This window comes from Rhinichthys klamathensis, unplaced genomic scaffold, assembly GCF_029890125.1.
Source record: "Rhinichthys klamathensis goyatoka isolate OS25496 unplaced genomic scaffold, OSU_Roscu_1.1 h1tg000746l_1, whole genome shotgun sequence".
NCBI classification, from domain to species: Eukaryota; Metazoa; Chordata; class Actinopteri; order Cypriniformes; family Leuciscidae; genus Rhinichthys; species Rhinichthys klamathensis.
Window position 1 is genome coordinate 133,236 of NW_026607155.1, and position 24,769 is coordinate 158,004.

The 24,769-nt window shown below is 36.4% G+C and overlaps 1 protein-coding gene across 1 annotated transcript; it reads right to left on the reverse strand.

Annotated features, from left to right (window-relative positions):
* Positions 1 to 957: 957 nt before the first annotated feature.
* On the reverse strand, positions 958 to 24,769 carry tank (TRAF family member-associated NFKB activator). Its single transcript, XM_056242706.1, has 8 exons — positions 24,588 to 24,769; positions 22,998 to 23,211; positions 22,779 to 22,890; positions 20,663 to 20,769; positions 19,220 to 19,287; positions 13,943 to 14,061; positions 7,287 to 7,678; positions 958 to 1,269 (listed from the first exon to the last, which is right to left on the reverse strand). The coding sequence occupies exons 2-8, from the start codon at positions 23,094 to 23,096 to the stop codon at positions 1,105 to 1,107; spliced, it is 1,062 nt and encodes a 353-aa protein (XP_056098681.1). The 5' UTR covers positions 23,097 to 23,211; positions 24,588 to 24,769; the 3' UTR covers positions 958 to 1,104.

Consider the following 24,769-nt stretch of genomic DNA (forward strand, 5'->3'; position numbering starts at 1 on the left):
ATGAACCACAGACATCTAAAACAGGCCTAATAGCAAGCAGGCCACACAATAATGCAGTATAATTGTGCATGAAATCACAAATTGAGCTTGTATTGGATAGTCAGTGTAGAAACACAGTTTTAATTAAGCTGAAATACCTGTGCAGAAGTGCTGTCGTAAACCAGATGGTGTTTATCGTTGAAATGATTATCCTGGAGTTATTTCTCATTATGAACAGATTCCCTCATACAGGTGGTACACATTAAAATCACGTTATCAAATTAAAGCAATTAGGAGTTATTACTTCCACAACATTTCAATGAAACATTTTTTCAGCGATCGCTAAATTTACCAGCCGTGTTGCTGAAGTAGATGTGACAACTTGCCCCGACCTGACATTTAAGAAAAACGCTCTTGTCCCGAGGACACGGTTCAAATTTGCCTGTTTAAATTAGTGACTCTTGCCTTAATGTATGTCAGTGTGGTTTTATTGGGTTCACTTAAAAAAAAAGATATTACAAAAATATTATATTGATATTTAGCTAGGAGGAAAGGACGCACAAAATAATTCTACTTTAAGAAAGTACGTTTGAAACCAACAAACAAAACCATTGCAAGAGAAAACATTTGTGTAATTGGATTTATGACTTAAAAAAAAATCGCATAATTACCAAGATATGACGGTTTAAATTCACAAATGTTATATATTCATATAAAAGGCTTGGGACTGCCTGCATTTGAACCAGCCCTGTTTTAATTGATATATGCATAGCACAGGTAAGAGCTTGTTCTTTATGGATGCATTTGAATAAAAGTACAACGGTGAGACGACTCCCCCTCCGAGATGCGGCTATCTTTGATGTTGTCATATCAAATTAAAAGACTTTTTGCCTTTATTCTACAGTTAAACTGCAAGTCATCGGAACGCCTCCAGCTAAAAAGATTAATTAAGACATAACCACTCGTTTAAAGTTGCCCTAATTAAATAAACGACCGCGGAAGGTTCCGCTCTCTTCATCGTGTCACTGACGGACGTGAGCAAATGTGTTCAGAAGGGAAGTGTGCTACTTAAAGCCATGAATAAAGGCCGTTTCAGTCCGGCGGGCGACCCCTTGCCCGCGTGTGTCAATCGCCAGCATTGTTCTTGAAGTGTGAATTGAGGTGGCTATACATGTGATTTGGGTGTACATCATCCTCACAAAAGGCACACTTCTCTCGGCTGTTCATCTGCTGAGCGTCTGTCCCCGACGCCTGGGCCGACAAGTCCGGGAGGTCTGGAGTCCAAAAAAGCTGGACATAGACAAAGGACATTAGAGGGCAATCATACTGACAAATTATTCATTTGTTAAGCTGGCATCAGATAATGATGGGTTAATAAAAGCCAAGATTAAACTATTCAACATGCATCTGTTGCTCAAACTGCTCAAATGCACTAAAGTATTGCATTACTTCATTACTACGAAATATTATGCAAGTGAAATGCAAAAGCGAAGGCCTTTAAGTGACATGTTTGTGTAATAATAACAAAAACAATAACACTCACACACACATATATTAGGGTTGTTGATCTTATTCATTAAATAATGTGTCAAAATGAACACAATTTAACGCTCCAGACCTCATCCTACAGTTGATCGGTGACGAACACGAGGTGATTCATGATGAAGACTGTAGAATGCAGTTCGAATGGCTCTAAAATTCAAGATATCAGGGCAAAAATGCCCCTGTATGAGTTTTTGTCTCATATTTATCGCATGATATAGTTAAGCGACATCACACGAGTAACAAGCGCAATATCAAGCGAGTTGTTTTTGTCCTGAATAGTACGAGTGTAAATGTGATATTGATTTTATACAACAGTTCAATAAATAAGAAGTTAATATTGTATGATATCGGGTGAACCAATGATTCAATGGCCCATTTATAAAGAGAGACATTTACTTAAATCCTGAATGAATCAGCAATTTGAACAAATCCAGTGATTGCATGACTCATTTAGACATTTACCGCCACCTACTGGCAGTTTTACTTTCTTATTTAGAGTATCATTTCATAAAAATAAAAATAAATATTAATAAAAAAACCATTAAAGATATAGTCCGCCCCAAAATTTTAATTCTGTTATCATTTACTCACCCTCATGGCCGTTGAAGCCTAAAAGTTTATGTGTAATAAATTCGATGTTGAATCAAACATAATATTTCTTTCTAAAGCTACTTTTTGTAATGTCTATTTGACGCTTTTCTCACTTAATAATATAATGAATTTAAATGATCTTTTGGGGGTTATTTTCTCAGCCAAATTTGATTTGCGATTAATTTATCGCTACATCGTGTTATTAATTAGATTCAAATTTGTAAAATAAATTGGGGCTGTCAAGCGATTACAATTTTTTATCTAATTAATAACGCGATTTAAAATATATACATGTAACTTTTGCATTTCATTTAGATTTTCTGCTAGTGAGAAAAGCATTTTATTTTTACTCGTCTCACATTCTGGACGCAGTCATATGATAACCAAAACACCTGACTTCATAATCAATCTGTTATCACGTATATTAAGATCTATCCATCTGCAAACAGCACTGAGTTTTTTTTAAATGCAATGATGAAAAAAAAAATGCTCTTTTTAGCATGACACCAGATTTACACTTCATAATTTAGCCATTCCGTTCAAAATGTCTGTTTTGCCAACAACACAATTTTTTTTTCATGCTCTTAAAACAGATGAGCCCAGGTATCTGCAATGCTTTTGAGCTGAAAGAGAGCAAAAAGAACAGTCCGGAAACAAGTGTAATAGTACGACAGCACAGAAGACGGGGTAATATGTGATTCACAGCTCTCTGTGGTCTTAGCACATCCTAATTGACATCCTAAATGGAATAGCACCGAATTCCTGTGCAGATGTGAGCCTTACATAATAGGTGTGAGTTTCGCGGTTCTCCATATGGACAGGTAAAAGCAATAGGGCTCTTTTCTGTCTTCTTTATATGCGTTTAATTTAGATTTCCTTTGCAATTTCACAAGCTGCAAATATATACAGTTGTTATTATGCAGCTTTACACACCCCTTCCAGAATCTGTAAGATGTTTAGCATTTGCACAAGCTGTATAACAGATATTTAAATATATTCCACAAGACATTTTTTTATTTTAATTTGAACATGATCATTTGGTTTACATATTATATCATGTGTCGCCTCCTTGAGCATTAGTATTAAAATATTATAAATAAGATTTTTAAAATCTAAAAAAAAATATATGATCCCTATATTCGGTGAAGGGCATGTAAACCTACAAGTACTGTATATAATATTTAGCTTGTGAATTTTGTGTAGTATAACGTGCTTTTTAAAATAATGTGTAGATTTGTCTAGTTTACATAATATACACGTTGTTCTAAATTAAACCTCGTGAGTCCCTTTTAAGGGATGGTCACTAAAATTGAACCTCATACGTGACTAATGTGAAACGCTCTACATAGGTAGCAAATACCACACTAATATGGCTTTTCACACGAAGACTTAATTCAATTTACTTAAATAGTTTGCTGTTAGCATGTTGCTAAGCTAACAACACAATATTATTAGCCATAGAATAAGCATAAAAATAAATACAGTAGCATACAAAATACTGGGTAAAATAAAAGTAGACTGAAGTCTTTTTTAAGGCTTTTTAATGCATTAACACAATGCTCATCATCACAATGCATTATTTTGGGATTGCCCATACTAAGAATACATGCATTGCTGGAAAATAGGTTTATGCTAACAGGCATCATAATTATGCTGTTTACCTGTACCTTAGTCTTTGCTTTTAGAGATGATGCCTTAAAATGCTGCCTAAGTATGTATTTAGATTAAGTGTAGCATAATATTAACACATCAAAAAGAATGGGTATCATTCACTAGATGTCAAAATATAAAAAACAACCTCATGCTTACATTATGTTTTTGATGTCAGGCTTTAGAATAACCGTTTAGCACATGATTTAGACAGGTAAGCAAAGACATTATGCTTTATGTTAATACTTAGGGAGCTGGCTAGCTAGGCGGCATTTAAAGGCATCTTTTACACTGCAGGTCTTGATGCCCAAATCCGATTTTCTGACTATATCCGATTTTTTTGACGACCCGCTTACATCATCTTTTAAAAGTGACCCGTATCCGATTTTTGCATTTACACTATACACTGCTGAAACGACCAAATGTAGACGTTCTGTCCCGGAAAAGGAAGTAAAACAGCACGAAATACAATGGATGCAGATGCGAATAAAATTATCCAGTGTTTTGCTTTTCACAATATTTTTTAAAGTCATTAAGCTTTTTATCTTACGGTGGCACTGTAGCTACGAGCGCTTAAAACCGTGCCTCCCCATATCTCGTGAAATGTCTTCAAACGCGGATTTATTTCTGTAACAACCCTGCATTTTTGCCTCTTCGCCCCAAACACTCAAAAGACATGAAACCTCCGCATTGCTCCACTGTGTGTATCCTTCGTTATCCATCGCGCTTATAATAAGTCATGTGATCTCAGTTGTGGTGTCCACCTGAGTTGACGTCACTTTTTTAATGACGTACGACTCGCATTTACTGGGGAATATCCGATTTGTCTGCTTACATGGCACACGCAAATGCACGTATCCGATTCATATCCGATTTATTACCACATATGAGTGAGGCCTGAATCCGATCTGAGAAAATCGGAATCCATGCGTTTTTTTCCTGCTTACACGTTCATGGGTCATATCCGATCTGTGCCACATGAGAGGAAAAAAATCGGATTTGGGTCACTTGAACCATGCAGTGTAAATGGGGCCAGAATGCTGCTTAGAAAAGTAGTCAGAGTAATTGCTGCCATATTATACTACTTTCTATGCAGAGATTAGAAATGATTCAAGGAACAAAAACTGAAAACAAATGTTGTTTTGTTTTTGTTTTTGCGGAACATAACGGAAAGCTGGAATTTTCCCTAAAAAACAATGACCAAAGAATTTTGTCCAAGTAAACTTTCAGATTTACACCACTTCCTGTTGCATGAATCCGTTCGTTTCCCGCACGCTGTTATGAGGGAAAGATTTGAATCTAATCCCTTCTACAATGTCCTGTTTAATGGCAGCATTGCATGTATTCTTTGCAGGCAATCCCAAAATGCATTGTGATGAGCTCAGTACATGTAAAAAGCAACAAAAAAAGGTTAGGTTACACTTTATGCATTCTACTAACTATAAGTTACTACATGTCAACTAGCAGTAATTAGAGTATTAGTAGGCTGTTAGGTTAGGGCTAAGGGTTTGGGTTCGGGTTAGTAGAATATGTTGACATGTAGTTGCAAAGTTATAGTTAGTACTAGTAGAATGTCTAAAGTGGACCATTGAAAATAAAGTGTTACCTTTTTAGTATTTTATTTCAGTTAACATTTATTTTGTTTTAAGGTCATTTTAGTTAATGATAATAACCCTGGTTTGCTTCTTTGCTTATTTTAATAGTGAAAACCATACTTGAGTTATTAATTCATTACATTTATATAAGAATTCTAAAACTAAATTTTGGATTAACTTGATTAAAAACCTTTTCAAGGGGTCTAAGTAGAGAGAAAGGTCATACAAAACAATACCTATTAAATGAAATACATTCTAAATAAAAATGGACAAACTTAGTTTCAGAATGCGTGTGTTCTGTGTATTTTTATGCTAATGAACCAAATTCATTTTGGTTTGCAGTTTGGTTTCTCCCTTTGTAGGCAGTAAACATGAAGGCAGCTCACTAGGTTTTGGAACAGAACACTATAATGACATAAAAATCATCTTTTTTGAGTGATATTAGCCAAATACAATGCAATGTTTCCAAGTTTAACCTGACTGGGTTGTGAATAATCTTAAAAAAACGACTGCTGTTATAGATGTTTTCTTAAGCAGACGGGTTGTATGTCTCTCACATCACTTAAGATGTGTCCTAAATGTCGCACTATACATACGTACTTAAAACAATACTATGCAATACTTATGTACTAATGTACAATACTTATGTCATATTGCATGACGTACTTATGCAAAAGGTACTCAACCGTGTAGTGTATGAATTTTATATGTGGTAACACTTTACAATAAGGTTCATTAGTTAACGTATTTACTAACATGAACTAACAATGAGCAATACATTTGTTACGGTATTTATTAATCTTTGTTAATGTTAGTTAATAAAAAAATCCAGCTGTTCATTGTTAGTTCGCAGTGCATTAACTAATGTTAACAAATACATCCTTTGATTTTAATAACGTAGAAGTAAATGTTGAAATTAATATTAACTAAGATTAATAAATGCTGAAGAAGTATTGTTCATTCTTAGTTCATGTTAATTAAGGTAGTTAACTAAGATTAAATAATGAAAATTTTTTGTCATTCAACATCAGTCTGTTAGCTCCTCCCCCTCTGCTACGTAAATAAAGCTGCCACCATTCAAGTGTCCAACATTTCACACTTCGTTTTTCAGTTAATTAAGTGCATCATCCGGGAATTAAAATACTTCACAGAATTCACAGTGTGAACTCTCCTCGCTCTATTTATACTGCAAAACCTCATAATAAGCGAAATGGGACGCACCTTTAGATTTTTTGTTCTTACAATTCGACCTGTCCTACACCATGCGATGTTGCAATTCTTAAATGTTCACTTTTTAAAAAACTTTTGCTGATAATTTACTCACCCCCATGTCATCCAAGATGTCCATTTCTTTCTTTCTTCAGTCGAAAAGAAATTAAGGTTTTTGATGAAAACATTCCAGGATTTTTCTCCATATAATGGACTTCAATGGGGTCCAAACGGTTCAAGGTCCAAATGACAGTTTCAGTGCAGCTTCAAAGGGCTTTAAACGATACCAGACGATGAATAAGGGTCTTATCAAGCGAAATGATTGGTCATTTAAAAAATAAATACAAAAGTTTAAATTTTATTAGCACAAATGCTCGCCTTGCTCTGTTCTGTGATGCGCGTTCGTGACGTCACGTAATACGCAATTACGTTGAAAAGGTCTCACAGAACAGAAACTATCGTTTCGCTTGATAAGACCCTTATTCATCGTCTGGTATCGTTTAAAGCCCTTTGAAGCTGCACTGAAACTGTCATTTGGACCTTGAACCGTTTGGACCCCATTGAAGTCCATTATATGGAGAAAAATCCTGGAATGTTTTCATCAAAAACCTTAATTTCTTTTCGACTTAAGAAAGAAAGACATGGACATCTTGGATGACATGGACAAGGATATCAGCAAACTTTCAAGGCATCCTGGCGTGTGGATGTCCATCTTACCTGTTGAGGTCCTCGTACATTTTCGTGTGAGGCAGAAGATGCGGATGCAGATGTGTGAGCTGAGGAAGAGGGGGCGGGGTATGATGAACAAGACTCCTCCCTCATTGTGTGCAATTGGTCTCCCAGGTCCAGTCTGTGCAGAGGCAGGTCCACTCGTTTATCCGGTGTACTGTTGAGAAAGTCGTACTGGTCGTCTGCGTTTGGGGGAAACTTCACACTCAGGCCGCTTAGGGAAAGGTGGTCAAAAGAGGTGTCGACTGGAACTGCGCCACGTGATGCGAGGGACGCGGAGTTCGAGGATTCATCGACCTCTGACCTCAGCGGTGAGGAAAACGGCACCTCGGCTTGTTCGGCCGTGTCGTCGGTGCACTGGATGGGCATGGAAAACTGCACTGGAATCAGATAGGAAATCAACAGAACATTTATGTTATTTCAGTCAGGACCACTTTGAGAATTAAATTTATTGACAATCTTTGGATTTGGTGAGAGGCTTAAGGCCCTTGCACACTGAGTCCGAAATTTTCGTATGCGTTTTTTCGTATTTGTGATTCGGTGGCTCTGAATTGTCAAAACACCATTAAAACAGCTTGCTACGGATGCGAAAAACGCAGAAAATCAAACCCGATTCGATTTTTTTTATGACGGACAAAAGTTTTGGAGGCAGTGTGCAAGCGTGATTGACATGATGTGAGGTCGTATTTATTTTTTATGGACTGCAAATGGTAAATGGACTGCATTTATATAGCGCTCTCACAGACCCAATGGCCACCAAAGCGCTTTACATTTTTGCCTCACATTCACCCATTCACTCACTCATTCATACACCGCCGGCGGTGTCAGCACATTTTTTAAGGTGCAAAAATTTCGGGCGCGAATTTCGGACTCAGTGTGCAAGGGCCCTAAGGCTCGAAGGTGCTCGAGCTGCCATACTAGACAGCTTGAGATACATCCTTGAGACACAAATCCCCCAAGCCTTTTTAATAACCAAATGTTTCTAAGCATATGTTACAGAAGGAGATACAATGATTACGTACATAGAGTTTCTATACAGAATCCAATGCTCTATTATGAAGATGCTAGGAGGTGAAGGTGGGTGTAAATGCGTTCATTTGTTGAATGACCTGAAATACTCATTTAAGCTCAGTTGATTAGAGTAGGTGGAGTAACAAATCAGCTGAGCGTCTGCTTGAACTACGCTTGAATTTCATTCGATCACTCAAGCTCTATTTGTCCAACACCAATGCTCATATCATGAAAAACATGGTAACATTTTTAACATTAGTTAACGTGAACTAACAAAGAACAATACTTCTATAGTATTCATTATTCTTAGTAAATGCTGACAATAACATTAACACATTATTAAAATCAAAAGTTCTGTCTGTTAACATTAGTAAATGCCTTTTAAACTAACATGAACAATTGTAATTTTTATTAAAGGGGTCCTATGATGTTTTTTTTTTCCTCTATGTTCATCTTTCTTTAGTGTATAATGTTGCTGTTTGAGCATGAAAAGCTCTGAAAGTCCCTCCAGCGGGAGTTATTCTCTATATCAGTGTCAGTGTTTCTGAACTCCCTGAAACGCCTCCATTGTAGTCTTGAGTTTTCTTCCGGGAACAAACACATCACAATATTCCTCATTTAAAGGTGCTCTATGTAACTTTTCTAATAAAATGAATCCTTTTTTTATTGCCTGTGTGTGAAGGGGTTGTAATCACACATTAAAATGATCCACTTGTCGAGTTTTGCTTTTACCTCTGAAGGCCAGTATTCCTATTTCTATGTGAAGTCTCCGGGTCGGATTTTCTGTGAAATTCATCGGATGTGACGTGCATGCGCGCTCCCGAGCCTCTCTCCTTATACAGTCTATTGTAGACGGTCAGGGAGTTACGTCCGGTTAAAGGCGCACGTTTTTCGGCTTATATCTCAGTCAATCTTTGATCAATATTCCCAAGACTCTAATCGTTCGTAGTGCTGGACGGGGCCTTTCGAACGAGCCCACCCCCGAGGTCCAACTCGCCCGGCTCCCCGAGTTATAGCCGTTGGAAATCGGGGGTCCCAGCGAACGGCGATCCGGTAGGGGGCATCCCCGAGGCCCGCCACTCTAGCGTTCGGGCAAGGGTTCCCCTGGGACCTCCTCCCCCGAATTTGAGCTCTCTGGGTATTTGCGTTCCAGAGATACGAGCGATTTTCTTCTGAGATCGTGACGTCACCGGCGTCCGCAATTTTGCAGCGCGCCCGATGGTTTTCTGCTAATATCTCCGCGAAAACACCACCAAAAACTATGGAACTTATATGGTTCTTTTCAGCTCGACTAGATGGTCCCAACGAGCTCGGTGCTCGCCGAATCCGTCAAGTATTCGCCGAGATATTTGCGTAATAGACGGTATTGTCTATGAGTTCTAGCACCAGCGCTCTTGTAAAATTTGGTTGCAATCTGAAACATCACCACTAGAGGCCGCTAAAAGTTACGTAGAGCACCTTTAAATCATTCATACGCAGAATAAAGGGGCGGGGCCTGGTTGAGTTAGTTAGTAGTGTGTTGAAACTGGCGGTTATGGTAAGGGGCGGGACATTTCCCCAAACACGCTCAAAGCACTTGACCAATCACAACACACTGATCCAGCCGACCAATCAGAGCACGAGTGTGCTTTTCAGAAGGAGGGGCTTCATAGAGACAGGAACTAAACAGGGGTGCGTTTCCCGTACAACGATCGCTTCCTAACTACCATACCATAACCAACTAGCTAGTCACTGACCTAAAACCATATTGTTGCAAATTTGTCGTTCAACCACATTGGTTAATGATCTCATGCAGGTGGTGGAGTAATTACTGTATAACTTCTTTTAATGAATCCATTTGAGATCGAATTAATGCCATATTATTTGCTATAATGGACATGGACTTGGCATCCGAGGACCAATTCTCATTTATCTCAGTTATTTTGCTTAATTTCCTGATTTATTCACAGGCTCGTTCTTACGTTTGTACATGCGCACTCTTCAAAAACGGTGCTTTAAATCTCTTGACCAACTAAAACACGTAAATGACATTTATATATTTTCAAATTAAAAACATATAGATTGTACTGGATGTCAGTTTGCTTATTTGGCTCAAGATAAGGATTTATTGAGTCCACAATATGTCATGCAAACAAGAAACTCTGCCTCTCACCTCAGTTCGAGAGCTGTCGTTCCAAAACACACAACTTTGTGATTCTGGAAACACGGACTCGTTGAACTACGCTAATAACGATGGAACTTGCGACCATAGTTGGCATTCGAACTTTCAAGCATGAAAACCTATTCTAGTCGAGCCCAGAAACAAAATCAAAAAGGGCATATTAGGTCCTCTTTAACAAACATTATCAAAGATTAAAAAACACTAAATATATATATATATTGCTCGTTGTTAGTTCATGTTAGCTAATGCATTAATATTATCAAATGTACAGTGGTACCATTTACCACACTTACAGATCATAATGCCTATTGTGATAGGTGCATTTTTATAAGTCAGTCTGGATATGTTATCAAGTTTCTGGTCCAAATCCAATAAAACTTGTTGCTAGAAGTTACAATTAAAAATGATTGCTTTAAGCTCACTTTGCATAGAAGTGTTTGCTAAATGACCAAAATAAACATCTATTAATCAAGTCAAGTCAAGTCAAATATATTTATATAGCGCTTTTCACAATACAGATTGTATCAAAGCTGCTTCACAGTATCAATCAAAACAACTTAACAGTGTTTGTTTATTACTGGAAAAGATATCCAAGTTTGGTAGAGCTGATCAGTGGTATGATGGGTCATTTAATTTGAATATCCCCAACTGAGCAAGCCAAAGACAACAGTGGCAAGGAACCGAAAACCTCCATCAAGTGACCCGATGGTGTCCTAAAACTCCTTCAGATGACCCAATGGAGAAAAAAAAACCTTGGGAGAACCCAGGCTCAGTCGGGGCCAGTTCTCCTCTGGCATTTATGAAGTAGAGGCCGAATTTACAGTAACTGTAAGATTAAAAATTGTATATGAATGCCTGGCTAAATAGATGCGTCTTTAGTCTAGTTTTAAACTGGGAGAGCGAGTCTGAGCAACGAACAATATCAGGAAGGCTATTCCAGAGCTTCGGAGCTAAATGTGAAAATGCTCTCCCTCCTTTGGTGGATCTGGATATCCTAGGAATGACCAGAAGCCTCGAATTTAGTGATCTTAAAGAACGCGATGGATTATAGGGTGATAGAAGATCCGTTAAATAGACTGGAGCCAAACCATTCAGAGCTTTATAAGTCAAAAGCAATACCTTGTAATTAATACAGAACTTTATAGGTAACCAATGAAGTGATGAAAGAATCGGTGTTATATGATCATATTTTCTTGAACTCTAGCGGCTGCATTTTGCACTAACTGTAGCTTGTTTATTGAAGATGCATGCAACCAGCTAATAAAGCATTACAGTAATCTAGTCTCGAGGTCATGAATGCATGAACTAACTTTTCTGCATCAGAGACTGATAGCATATTACGTAGCTTAGCAATGTTTCTAAGGTGGAAAAAAGGCTGTTTTTGTAACATATGAAATATGCTTTTCAAAAGACAGGTTGCAGTCTAATGTAACACCCAGGTCAAGCATCTAATGTAATCAAGCATTAAGAGGAACACAAATGGAAACGGACAAGCCTCATGTAAATGGTGGAGAAAAGTCTCAAATGTTCCCTGGAATCAGAACCAGATCGAAGATAAACTGAAATCAAGGATTTTTCTCTTGTCAATCTCTCTCGCTCATATAGATACAAGTGCATTAGTATGCAAATGCAAAGAAAGCACAGCAGTGATATGCACACCATGCAACACTGACTATTAATGAGGAACTCTGTCAATTTTAGCACCAAACAATGCAGTGAGAATTGCTCTACCATAACAACTGTGTCAGCCGCTGCCACTGCAAGAGCAATTAAAATCAGCTAGACAGAGCTCGAAATTCACCTCCAATGCGTCCTGATCAAAGTCTGTGATCACACTGAGAAGGCACGTGGAGCTAGTAATGTAACATATTATGAAATCATAATCAATAAAGCATGGCTTTCAACCTCCTCGTAAACGATGGAGGCATTTTATTTAAATGCAGCAATCCTGAGATCATTGTGAAAACAAGTATTATTATTATTATTTATGACTACTATTTTGAAATTTTCTTTTCCATTCTTCAGTGAAACACAAAAGATGTCAGGCAGAATGTTTGAGCGGCTCTTTTCCATAAACAAAAGTGCAGATTTATACTGTGAAGCCCCAAAAAGGACACCATTAAAGTATCAAAACACAACATCAAATGCACTATATTATTCTTCTAGTCTTCTAAAGTCATATGATAGTTTTATGTGAGGAACAGACCCAAAGTTAATGAACTCTGTCATGCTGAACTCTCACATTTGTGTTCAATTCAAAAGCATCGTTTGACATCATTGACTACAAACAGAATTAATTCTCGCATGGGAATGCATTACTTTTAAACGTGCACAACAGCGAGAGCTATAAAAGATGAGAAGATCATATGGTTTCAGAAGATATAAAATATAGCAATATATTCAAAGTCTAAAACTAACTACACATACTTGTAAATCACCACCCACTATCATTGAATAGAAAACAGCAGCTTATAGATTCAGCATAACATCTCATTTGACTTCAAATAAAATGCAAAGGTCAACAACACTAGGGTGAATAAATCATAACAACATTTCAATTCTGGGTGAACTATATAATCTTGACATAAAAGCATATATTCATTTTTAAATAGTTAGATGGATCTAGTTGCGTAGTATGTGTATTTGACCTCAAAACTTATTTCCATAATCCCTCAACAATTAACCTCACACAACATATCCACAGTGATACCAATAAATCTACTGTTATTTCTACTGTTCTGGTCTGTGATGTGATGTGACCAAAAGGACTTTGCATTTTTAAAACCAGAATTATACAACACCAGTGTTTCAGACGGTTGCCAAGATGTAGCTATTTGGTCCTTAAAGGTTTATTTTTTTATTACATGACAAATACTGATATATTTACAGTATGGTTTTCCAGAAGCCCTAACCATGAGTATGAGCAATAGTATCAGCTATTAGTAATGCTTGCCTTAGCAAACACTCATAATTGCGTTTAGTATACATATGGGGCAAAAACACACCGTCCTTTCCGTCATGCAACCACGTCCAAAAATACATCTCACTGGCGTATTGTTTTCCAAGTGATTTCACAGAGGACACGTAATTGTGTAACAGTGTGCTGCTTCAAAACAACATTTATCAAAGTGATAATTGAACACGCTCATCTGCTCAGACTATTTTAATGCTACATGGAGGTCAGAGGTCACTGGAGCAAAAAGCCCTTACACTATGTCTTTGCGTGGAGTATTTCTGCTTTTAATTGCGTGAAAGAACAAACAATGAAATGTGTAATTACTAGTATCCTGCATTACACTACTAGCTATGTAATTACTAATTTGTTGTGACATTTCTAAAGTAATTGTAACTCATTTGACCTAATTTAATTAGAATGGGAAGAAACGCACTTGGGTGAGGTGGTATAACAGCTATAATTTAATAAAGGATATTAGTCCGAAATTTCAAATTAGGTTCTTAAAAATGATTTTACCATTAGATGTCTCATTTCCTTTGTGTATTCTCTTCAGGTGATCTTTCTGCCGTCTGGTTAGAGTCTGGATCCTCTGGAAAGTCCCCTGGATTTCCTGCCAAGTGTCCAGAAAATTCTCACTAATCGAAAGAGAAAGAGAAGTCAAATGTCTGGCTGGGATCTTTCAAAATAATAATGCTAATAAACAAAATTAAAAAACAGCGTTAAGATTAGAAAAACAAATAACTTTCTCCAGAATATCTAGTTCTACTCACACTTCACTGGGAAGGAAAGTAAATAACTAAACTAAGTAACTAGCTAAGTTAATAACTAATCTAATTAAATAAGCAAACTATGTAAATAACCAAACTAAGTAAATAAATAAATAAATAACCAAACTAAGTACACATCCAAACTAAAGTAAATAACTAATTAAGCAAATAAGCAAACTAAGTAAATAACCTAACTAACTAAATTAAGTAAATAACCAAACTATGTAAATAACCAACTTTAAAAGGAACTTTTTTACTTCATTTAAATATATTAAAATATGAATGGCATAAAACTTAATATAAATAAATAACTAAGTAAATAACTGGACTAAGTAAATAAGCAAACTATGTAAATAACAAAACTAAGTAAATAAAAATATAACCAAACTAAGTACACATCCAAACTATGTAAATAACTAAACTAAAGTAAATAACTAATTAAGCAAACTAAGTAAATAACCTAACTAACTCAACTATGTAAATAACCAAACTATGTAAATAACTAAACTAAGTAAATAACTTCAATAACTACCTATATCAAAAATCATACAATATAAAAGCTTTGAGTGCCTTATTGCTTTCAACATAGCAGTTCCTCATAAAATGTAATAAGTTATCATTAAAAACTAATTTTATTTAGCATCAAGTGCCATCTTTCTGCTAGAATATCAAGTCCTGACATGTAATTTAAAGTTAACTGTTGGTTTCTAATATACATTGCAGCCATTTCTATGTGGTGTAAAGCTGTACACTGTATTGACCAATCAGCATCCAAGACAAGAAACATTAGATTTATAATGTGTGCATTATGTGTATAATGCGCATATTGTGTATTTAGTGTATTTTCTACATGACTGCAATGTCGGAGACCACATACAACGTATTTTCACCCACTATTACACTTGTAGACCAAAAAAACACTTTCATAACCGGGGCATTTTACCACCATATCCCAAGTATCTGGGACACACTTTTCACTTTTGGTGACATAAGCCCTGGTTAACTTAAAGGGATAGTTCACCAAAAAATTAAAATACTGTCAGTAATTACTCGGCCTCATGTTGTTCCAACACCGTAACACTTTCGTTCATCTTCAGAACACAAATTAAGATATTTTTGATTAAATCTGAGAGCTGGATCACTCCTCCATAGGCTTCTTAAGGGATTGAAACTTGCTGGCCGAGAAAAGTTATGAAAGACATCATTAAAATAGTCCGAGTGACTACACAGTGGCTCAACCTTAAGTTTATCAAGCGACGAGAATACTTTTTGTGCGCAAAAAACAAACAAAAATAACGACTTTATTCAACTCTTCATTTCCTTCTCTGTGGGCCTCGAGTGAGTTCACGTAGTGTAACAGCGCGTGTGATGTACAACCTAGAAGCTTTGCATAGTTTCACTACATGAAATATCACGGCCCACAGAGAAGGAAATGAAAAGTTGAATAAATTTGTTGTTTTTGTTTGTTTTTTTGCGCACAAAAGGTATTCTCGTCGCTTGATAAACTTAAGGTTGAGCCACTGTAGTCACTCGGACTATTTTAATGATGTCTTCATAACTTTTCTCGGCCGGCAAGTTTCAATCTCTTTAGAAGCCTATGGAGGAGTGATCCAGCTCTCAGATTTAATAAAAAATATCTTAATTTGTGTTCCGAAGATGAACGAAAGTCTTATGGGGTTGAACAACATGAGGGAGAGTAATTACTGACAGAATTATAATTTTTGGGTGAACTATCCCTTTAAAGTTAACCCAAACAAGCCTTAACCCATAAAGTATAACAGCCCCACTTCTGAATGTCATTCAACATGACATTTAAGTATATAAAGACATGTTCATCTCCGCTTGTTCCAAACTGATGCCAAATCAACTGAACGGCATTAGTATTTCATGAGCACAGGGTATCAGGGGTGTTGTTTTTGGATCCGTTTGAATGTTATTCAGATATTATACAAGATATATTCTGCAAGAACAATACTGACCTAGGGGTGGGCGATATCTCGATATTTAAAATATATCGAGATATTTTTTAAACACGATATGGATTTTGACATATCGTATATATCGATATATTGTTTATATTTAATCCTGATTTCGCCACTTTGCTTGTTTGCCTTCTCTGTGCTGTGCTCGCCCCCGCCTCCTTGCTTTTGTTCCCCCTCACCTCGCGTGTTGTCTCATTCAACAATTGTCTCATCCGCAACCAGCCCGGAGGCTACAGAACTCCGAGTGTGTCTGCGCGCGAGCGACAGAGCACGAGAGAAACCGAGTGTGAGCATTAATTGCATTAGTAAATTGGTAGCCTACATACTACAATATATAATTACTATATAAGAGGCATGGAAGTTCGATTAACCCTTTCACACGTAAGTTTAAAATATTCTAACTGACCCCCCAGCGTGAGTTTTTCAAGGCGACCGTTATTTAGAACCTGTCACTTTAATGTTTCCATGGTGACGCGTCATTTCTTGTCACGTGACACAGCGCAATCACAACACAGAGCTGAATGAGTGATGATCTGCTTTTATGTCTTTTTTCCTTTTCTATTCAAAATATTCACAAATGTATTAGCTACAGCATGAAACACTGATATTCCGATTGTCAAATATGTGCAAGTGGATGTGTTTTGTTGTTTAAACATATTTATAACGATCGCGTTAGTTGAGCTGTATGCACGATGGGCGGCGCCATGTTAGTTTGTTTCACAGTTCAGAGAATCGGACCTGTTGTTTCTCACGAAATACATGAAAGTAAGTGGCCGGTGAACTAGGAGAAGAATAGGGTAAAATGGAAAGCTACTTACACAATGTGTATCTGATATGAATAAAACGTTTTGTCTTATTATAATGGAAATGATTATTGTTGCCGTTTCCATAGACATCAGTGTCTATTTTACTAATTCAAAATCACTGTTTTGCTAGTACTTATGTGTATTTAAATGTCTGAAACCTAAAATAAACATTATGTGGTTTAAAATACTCAATAGTTGTGATATATGACAGCACTGAGTGCGTCTGTCTCTGGCTCAGCGCCAGCCAACGTGCGAAAGCACGTTTGAATTTAGCAGTTGATCACGTGATGCACTGACCGTTCTAATCACACCGGTGTGATCGTACGCTCCAGGGACCAGCCAAGACTGATCACACCGGTGTGATCCAAGGGGGTAATCCATCGACCGGAAGTTGAAGCCCGCCGGGTGCCGCCATGTTGTAGCAGAACTTCACTTGCGTTAGCATTTCCATTGACTCCCATTCATTTTTGCGTCACTTTGACAGCGAATAACTTTACATCTGAGGCGTTTAAAGACTCCATTTGTCCATTATTTATTTCTAAAGAAACACGACAATGTATAAAGGGCTCCATTACCTTCTATGTTACACTATGGCCCCGTAGAAACAGATTTAGTAAAAATAGGCTAACGATTGCGTCATAACCACTCGACTCTCTGTCGCGCTGTACAGAAATTACCGTACAGACAGGAGGAGAAGCTCGCAGGCAATCGGGGGGACGTCCCGTCAAGGGAGAAGCCCATAGATAATGAGTCCATAAAAGCAACGGAATACTTACTCCTGCTCACTCACGCCAAAGCACTCTTTGCTCAAGTTCCCCGTCTCTGCAAGATTAACGTTGGCAGTTTTCACGCACAGCTACTAGAAGATTAACGTCTGTCAGACAGGTTGCTCACGTCATCAAGCTTAGTTTGAGTCGGTTTGAGTCTGCGCGTCAGGAACGGAAGTGCTCAAAAATCGCTAAAAGTGGGCTTCAACTGTCTCAACTGAGTTCCAATGAGATCGCTCTGTCCATTTCTTTTACTGTCTATGGTGTGATCGTACGCGTCAAAGGGTTAATGGACTCCAGTAGAAGGCTACTACAAACGTCTTGTTTTAAACTATTGCAGGGCTCGAATTTCGGCGCGGGTATTGCGCATAATTCTAATCATTCCCGCAGGTCTCCCATTTATAATGCGGGAAATTCCCGCAATCGTAATCCACACAGATTATAAAATCAAATCAAACCTTTTAACAACTATCTGCCAGACGCAATTTCACAAACAGCGTGCGTCTCTCATAATGTGTTGTGCAAGGCAAGCATCAAGAGCTGCGGCGATAAAACACACTCGCGTTTAGGAATCGGGACATGATGGATATTCACTCGCACAATCGGGCCAGCAGTGCATCGTGACTGAAGTTTACCATTTGCACGTCTTTTTAAGTCTTACCAGTTTAAACATTCAAGCGATTTTAAACTAATCAGTGCTCGCGCGCTCTCTGAGAGATTATTTTCTATGCGCACATTCATAGAAAATCCGCCTTAAGAACAGCTGGTCAGTAACAAAAGTTATTTTTCGCGGATTATATTGCTTTAACACGCAAAATTGTCAATTTCGGTCGTCGTGAGTATACTCTAAACATAGTCGGTTTTGTCTTTAATAAGCATAAAACGCATGCCAGTAATGAACACAGGATCCGTGCACTACCTCTTAAAGTGACGGCAGCCATATGTGTGTCATTCATTTTGTTGTCAATACAACAAAAGATAGCTTTAAGTTAAAGGAATCAGGATTAATAACCTATGTATTTAATTTATTCAGGACTAAAATACTACTCAGTGTTATTTTCCATTTGATTACTTTATTCAGTTTCTGTATATGAATCACGTGATTAATAATGATGACGAAATTCAGGCCCTGTGTTTAATTTTTCTCATTTGGTTACATTCTGTAATGGAAAATTAATTTTCTATTGATTGTAGGCCTATATTTTGAGTTGTATTCACATCCATTTTCCTGTAAAGATATCGAGATATATATCGAATATCGAGATATAGCAAAATATATCGAGATATATTTTTTGCTCCATATCGCCCAGCCCTATACTGACCTGCTAATTCCGATAAACAAACTTAACAGAGTTGTTAATCAGTTGTTTTAGTTCAAGTTTGAACCTTTAAGACTGGGTGCCTAAGGGACTGAAGTGCAAAATTCTTCATTAAAATTTAAATATTTTGTAAAGTGATATGATTCATCTACCTCTTCATTTCACCGGGAGCAGATATTGTGTGGGGAAGCATCCCAGAATACTCTGTGGGTTCCTTTATCTGCACAAAAACAAACAGAAGAGAAAAAAATATGGCTACAGTATGTCAGCGCATAAATTCAAAAATATCTGATTTTTTTTTTCCTCTAAATGCATGAACAAGCTGTACTGAAAACTATAGACGTCAGCTGGATGAATAAAAAAAGAATAATAGAAATAATATTTTCCCAAAATAAAATGAAGCCTATTTTTAAGATCATTAAGAGTTTTCTATTGTGACATTAATTTCATTATAGCTTCATCACACATTCTCTCCAAAGTGCTCAAATTCTCCTTATTATAATGCATTTTTCTTCTGATTTACTTTCCGTTCCCATTAATATTTAACTTTATTACATATATATATATATATATATATATATATATATATATATATATATATATTACAAACACAAATAAAAGGCAGCACAACAAATTTGTAACATTAAATAAATAAATAAAAAACTATGTTTTTGCATTACGGTAATGAGAACTGGCGTGGAAATGTGCTTAATTGTTGTGAAAATCATGTCTGACTCTAAAGGGGATCGTATGATTCACCCAGCGGAAAATACTTTAAAAAGTCCATTAAAAAGTTTGTTCAATTTCACAAAAAAAACTACATACTCCCTTAATTATGGCACCTTTGAGTGAATTTGCTACAGAATAACATTCTTTGTTGCATTTACAGGTTAGGCTCACTATAGATTTTGAATGGAGGCCATTATCTACCCAAGATTAAGTTCAGGAAAAGGAGAAAGTTGCCATTTCAAACTGTTATGTCTATATCCTTCAGTAACAGTCATCTAAAGAAAGTGACACCTTTCATAAGAGAGAACTCAATTCTCGGTGCCTGTGCAACACTGGTTAGAGATGTGGTCGAGCACAAGGAAGTGTTATGCTCTACTGCCCCCTGTGGGTTATAAACGTGTGTGCGATTAAAACAATTGAGAAGAATTATCACACTGGATTCAATTAGAGAAACATTCTCACTATGGACAGATAGCGATGAAAAATGATATCAAACTGTGAAGAGGGAGAACTACATCTTTTTCACACATTTCTCACAACTTAACCCTCGAGTGAACTGTGGATAACTAGCAAAGCACTGCAAACTCAGCTATTAGGTTTGTCTGTGCTTACAGGCGGTTAACGATGAGAACACAATATAAAGGCTGGAGGGTCTAGGGTCACGGTCAGAGAAGTCCTTTCAGAACAATTACATCACAACCAAATCTGCATTTACACAATAACTGAGAAAGAAAGAAGAGGAAAAAACAACAACATGGTGCATATCCTTGTGTTTGGACAAAGCGTTGCAAATCACAGAGGAGAAAAGAAATCAAACCGGGCCAGAGTCACATCCCTTTATATGGACATCAAGAGAAAACACACACCAGGAAATGGTTAGTCCTGTGGGGACTGGACGGGTTGTCAGAGCGATGATCGCTAGGTGACAAGGTTTCTACTTCCTTTTTTCTGTACGCAGGCTCGCAGACCTCCTCTAAAAAAAAAAAATGAAAAAAAAAAAAAAAAACAGGGCCACGTTATCAGTCAAACTCATCACCAATAACAACACTTGACAACATTTGAACACTCATCAAATCAAAGCATGCATGTCACACTTGTGTAGTTTTGCATGCTAAAATAACACTTGCATACTGAGCATGTAACATACAATCTAATTTAATAATCTAGTATGTGCATAAACTTGTTATAAATGTAATAATAATAATACTATAATATCACTTACATGCATTATGATGGGCATAATGCAGTTTGTTAAATTGTCTGATGCTTTCTCAGTTTATTTATAGTCCTACAGACAGCACAAGTTTGGTCTATAGTGTATACAAAGAAAACTTTTTTTTTTTACAACATATGAATACAGAAAAGAGATGAGTACGAATTATTTCTAAACAATTTTCATCTTATATTGAGTATGTCATGCTTTCTTGATTCTTAATTCTTTAACTCAGAGGATGCAATAAATTGCATATTAAAACATATTTGATATATTTATATTCCGTATAAAGAGTGCGACAATGGAAATGTACCCTCATAAATATATTATATATTTATTATAAGTATTTACTTTATGTATATGTATATATATATATATATATACAGGTGAAACTCGAAAAATTAGAATATGGTGCAAAAGTTCATTTATTTCAGTAATTCAACTTAAAAGGTGAAACTAATATATAGACTCATTACATGCAAAGTGAGATATTTCAAGCCTTTATTTGTTATAAATTTGATGATTATGGCTTACAGCTTATGAAAACCCCAAATTCAAAACTAGAATATTGTGAAAGGTTATCATAAGCTGTAACCCATAATCATTAAATTTATAACAAATAAAGGCTTGAAATATCTCACTTTGCGTGTAATGAGTCTATATAATATATTAGTTTCACCTTTTAAGTTGAATTACTGAAATAAATGAACTTTTGCACCATATTCTAATTTTTCGAGTTTCACCCGTACATACACTACCGTTCAAAAGTTTGGGGTCGGTACGATTTTAAATACTTTTAAAAGAATTCTCTTCTGCTAACCATGGCTGCGCTTATTTGATTAAAAATACAACAAAAATCAGTTATAGTATTAAATATTATTCCAGTGTAAATCAGCTGTTTTCTGTGTGAATATATAGTAAAGTGTAATTTATTCCTGTGATCAAAGCTGAATTTTCAGCATCACCAGTGTCAGTGTCTTCACTGTCAAATGATCCTTCACAAATCAGTATAATATGAGGATTTGATGCTCAAGAAACATTTATTATTATTATCAATGTTGAAACAGTTGTTGGTCTGTCAGTTGTACAGTTTTTTGTTGTTGTTTTTTTTAGGATTCTTTGATGAATAGGAAGTTCAAAAGAACAGCATTTGTTTGAAATAGAATCTTTTGTAACATTATAAATGTCTTCACTGTCCTTGATAAATAAAAGTATTGATTTCTTTCCTCCAAAATATAAAAATAAAATTCTCACTGACCCCAAACTTTTGAACGGTAGTGTATATAAATTATTTTTCTTAATTACTGTATATATTTTTTTGTAGTTTAGTTTCATTTTGTATTTTCACAATGTACACTATCAGTCAAAAATGTGGATACAGTCGAATTAATTTATATGTAAACTCGTTGATCTAAAGGCTTGTGCTTAAATGTTTGGAATTTGTTTTCTAGACAACAAAAAATGGCGTCCACATAAAAATTCCTTTACAAAAAATGATAAATATATAGGCTATATTTTTAATTCCCCTCATGGCATTAAAGAATCTAGACAAAGGGTGGCGATTTTGAAGAAGTTCGAACATCAGATAGTTCCCATTTTCCATCAGTTTTAATGACTGTACTATTACACTAAACTGTACACACCTCATTTCTGTATTATGATTATTTCCACATTTTCTCCTTGTGATGCTTCTAAGTTGATTTACACACAGCTGAATCTGTTTTATACAGCAAATAAGGTGTGTGTAAAGAGAAAACCCCATTTCTAACCTGATGCATGTTTACGAACTGAACTGAGCTCAGCTTTAAGATGTATGATGGTCTTCGCCTGCTCTTCTATCTTTCTCTCCAGCATCTGAGTGTGCCGCTGATACTGCTCGCTCTGCAAAAGCAACGGGTTCACGTAAGTGTCTGTCCGTCCAACTCTCATGCTAACAAATGGATTCAAATAAAAGACTTCTGATGGAACTGATAGTTCACAAACGCCACCTTATGCTGAAATTCCTTTCTGGCCGACTCTTTCTCAATAGACACATTTCGGTACGCTTCGAAGGCTTTGTTGAGCTGCTCACTGATGTTCCTGTCCATTCCCGGGCCTTCAGTAACATGCCGGACGGGTGGTCCCGGGCCCTCGTCCCAGGCACACACAAACCCCTTCTTTAACTCAGAGGAGTGAGATTAGCACCAGACCTGTCAGTAACAGCTAAACACACACACACACACAAGCTTCATCAACACTGCTCGAGCTACTAAAAGCATAAAATGGCAGTTTAACATCTCATATTTTGCCAACATCACCTAAATGTGATAAACTTGATAGCATGAAACTCATTTATTTTCCACCTGGTCTACATTAGTGCTTCAATATATATATCATTATTTATATTAAATTACAAAACATAAAAGAACTAGATCATGAGGAAACCCTTTTAAAATGTATGAAGGCACATTTGGTTTAGAAGTATTTCTTTCCCTCCTTTCAATCTTATTTGTACATTTCACATTGCAAACCTCGACGTACCTTTTTGAAGAATAAAAATGTTAACATAAAACATAAAACAAGAATAAATCATGCCGACAGTTAAGAATAATAGCAATGTGTTCAGTTAGATTCAGTTTAACTTTAGTATTTAGTCTTGCCAAACATGCAAAGATTGTAAGAAATGCCACACTTTTGAATGCACAAGGAATAATATAATATGTCATTTTAAAATGCCTAAACAAATTTCATTTCTGGGTCTTATTGGGGAGGCCGGGGGTAATTGTCATACGTTTAGCTATATTTCTCAGGGTAGATTTGTTTTTTAAAGCCCATTTCTCAATGGATTCAAACCTTAAAGTATTAGCTACTAAAAACCTATAGAATATTTTCACCATACTGACAGGGGAAAAATAAAACACATCTCATGTCATGACACACTTTGGATATGCGAGGTAAGTTGTCACAATGGGAACTTGGCATTAAACAACCTATTTTAGTCTTTTCTTACACAAACAATTCATGAGAAAGCAGAAATGTAAAAGGCAACATGCAAAATATCACATATATATTGTATAAAAATCACAATATATAAAAGACATAGGCCTAATCTGACATTAAATACTCAGTTTAACATTTCAGTTCAGACCATTTCAATAGTGACTATAGCTGTCTATTGTGTTCACTTGTTAGCAAACATATATAAAAAAAAAACATGATGATATTGTAATTTAACTTTGGAAGACAGAACTCACAATGTGTTTGAAACCAGAACAAAAACATTTGTGAAACTGGACTTCTGACTCAAAAGAGTTATTGAGAGACAGACCTTGTGACAACTAGTCCCGGCCTAAATACTATAACAAATAATGTGTTTCAAAACAGTTTTCTAGAAACAGAGCCAGCTAACTTTATACTTTAAGAAAAAACTTGCAGTATTAATAAAACAAATGAAACAACAGAAATATAACACAATAACCCAACCAAACTACCCAATGACCAACTAAAAGCAAAGGCGATCCGTCAAACACCCTCATATCTCAACACAGTGAAGTGAATGAAGTTAGTGCACTCATTAGTGTACATCACTAGCGTCTTACCTTCACTCCAAAACACCCCAAACGCATAAACTTAAAAGCAGTCTGGACATCGCGACGGTGATACACGTATATGTACGCGTTTAACGGGAGGAAATGAACTATTTCGTACAAATGAACATTTTGTATGTTTTACAATGAGCTGGAACTTCCCTCGGGGAATCCCCGAGCGCCCTCGACTTCCG

Excerpts from the sequence above, each read along its gene's own strand:
- tank (XM_056242706.1), bottom strand. The coding sequence starts at position 23,096 with ATGGACAGGAACATCAGTGAGCAGCTCAACAAAGCCTTCGAAGCGTAC. Across the intron at positions 20,770-22,778 it reads AGTTCGTAAACATGCATCAG|AGGAGGTCTGCGAGCCTGCG; the intron begins GTTAGAAATGGG and ends TTTTTTTTTTAG. Across the intron at positions 14,062-19,219 it reads GCTCCCGGTGAAATGAAGAG|TGAGAATTTTCTGGACACTT; the intron begins GTAGATGAATCA and ends TCTTTCGATTAG.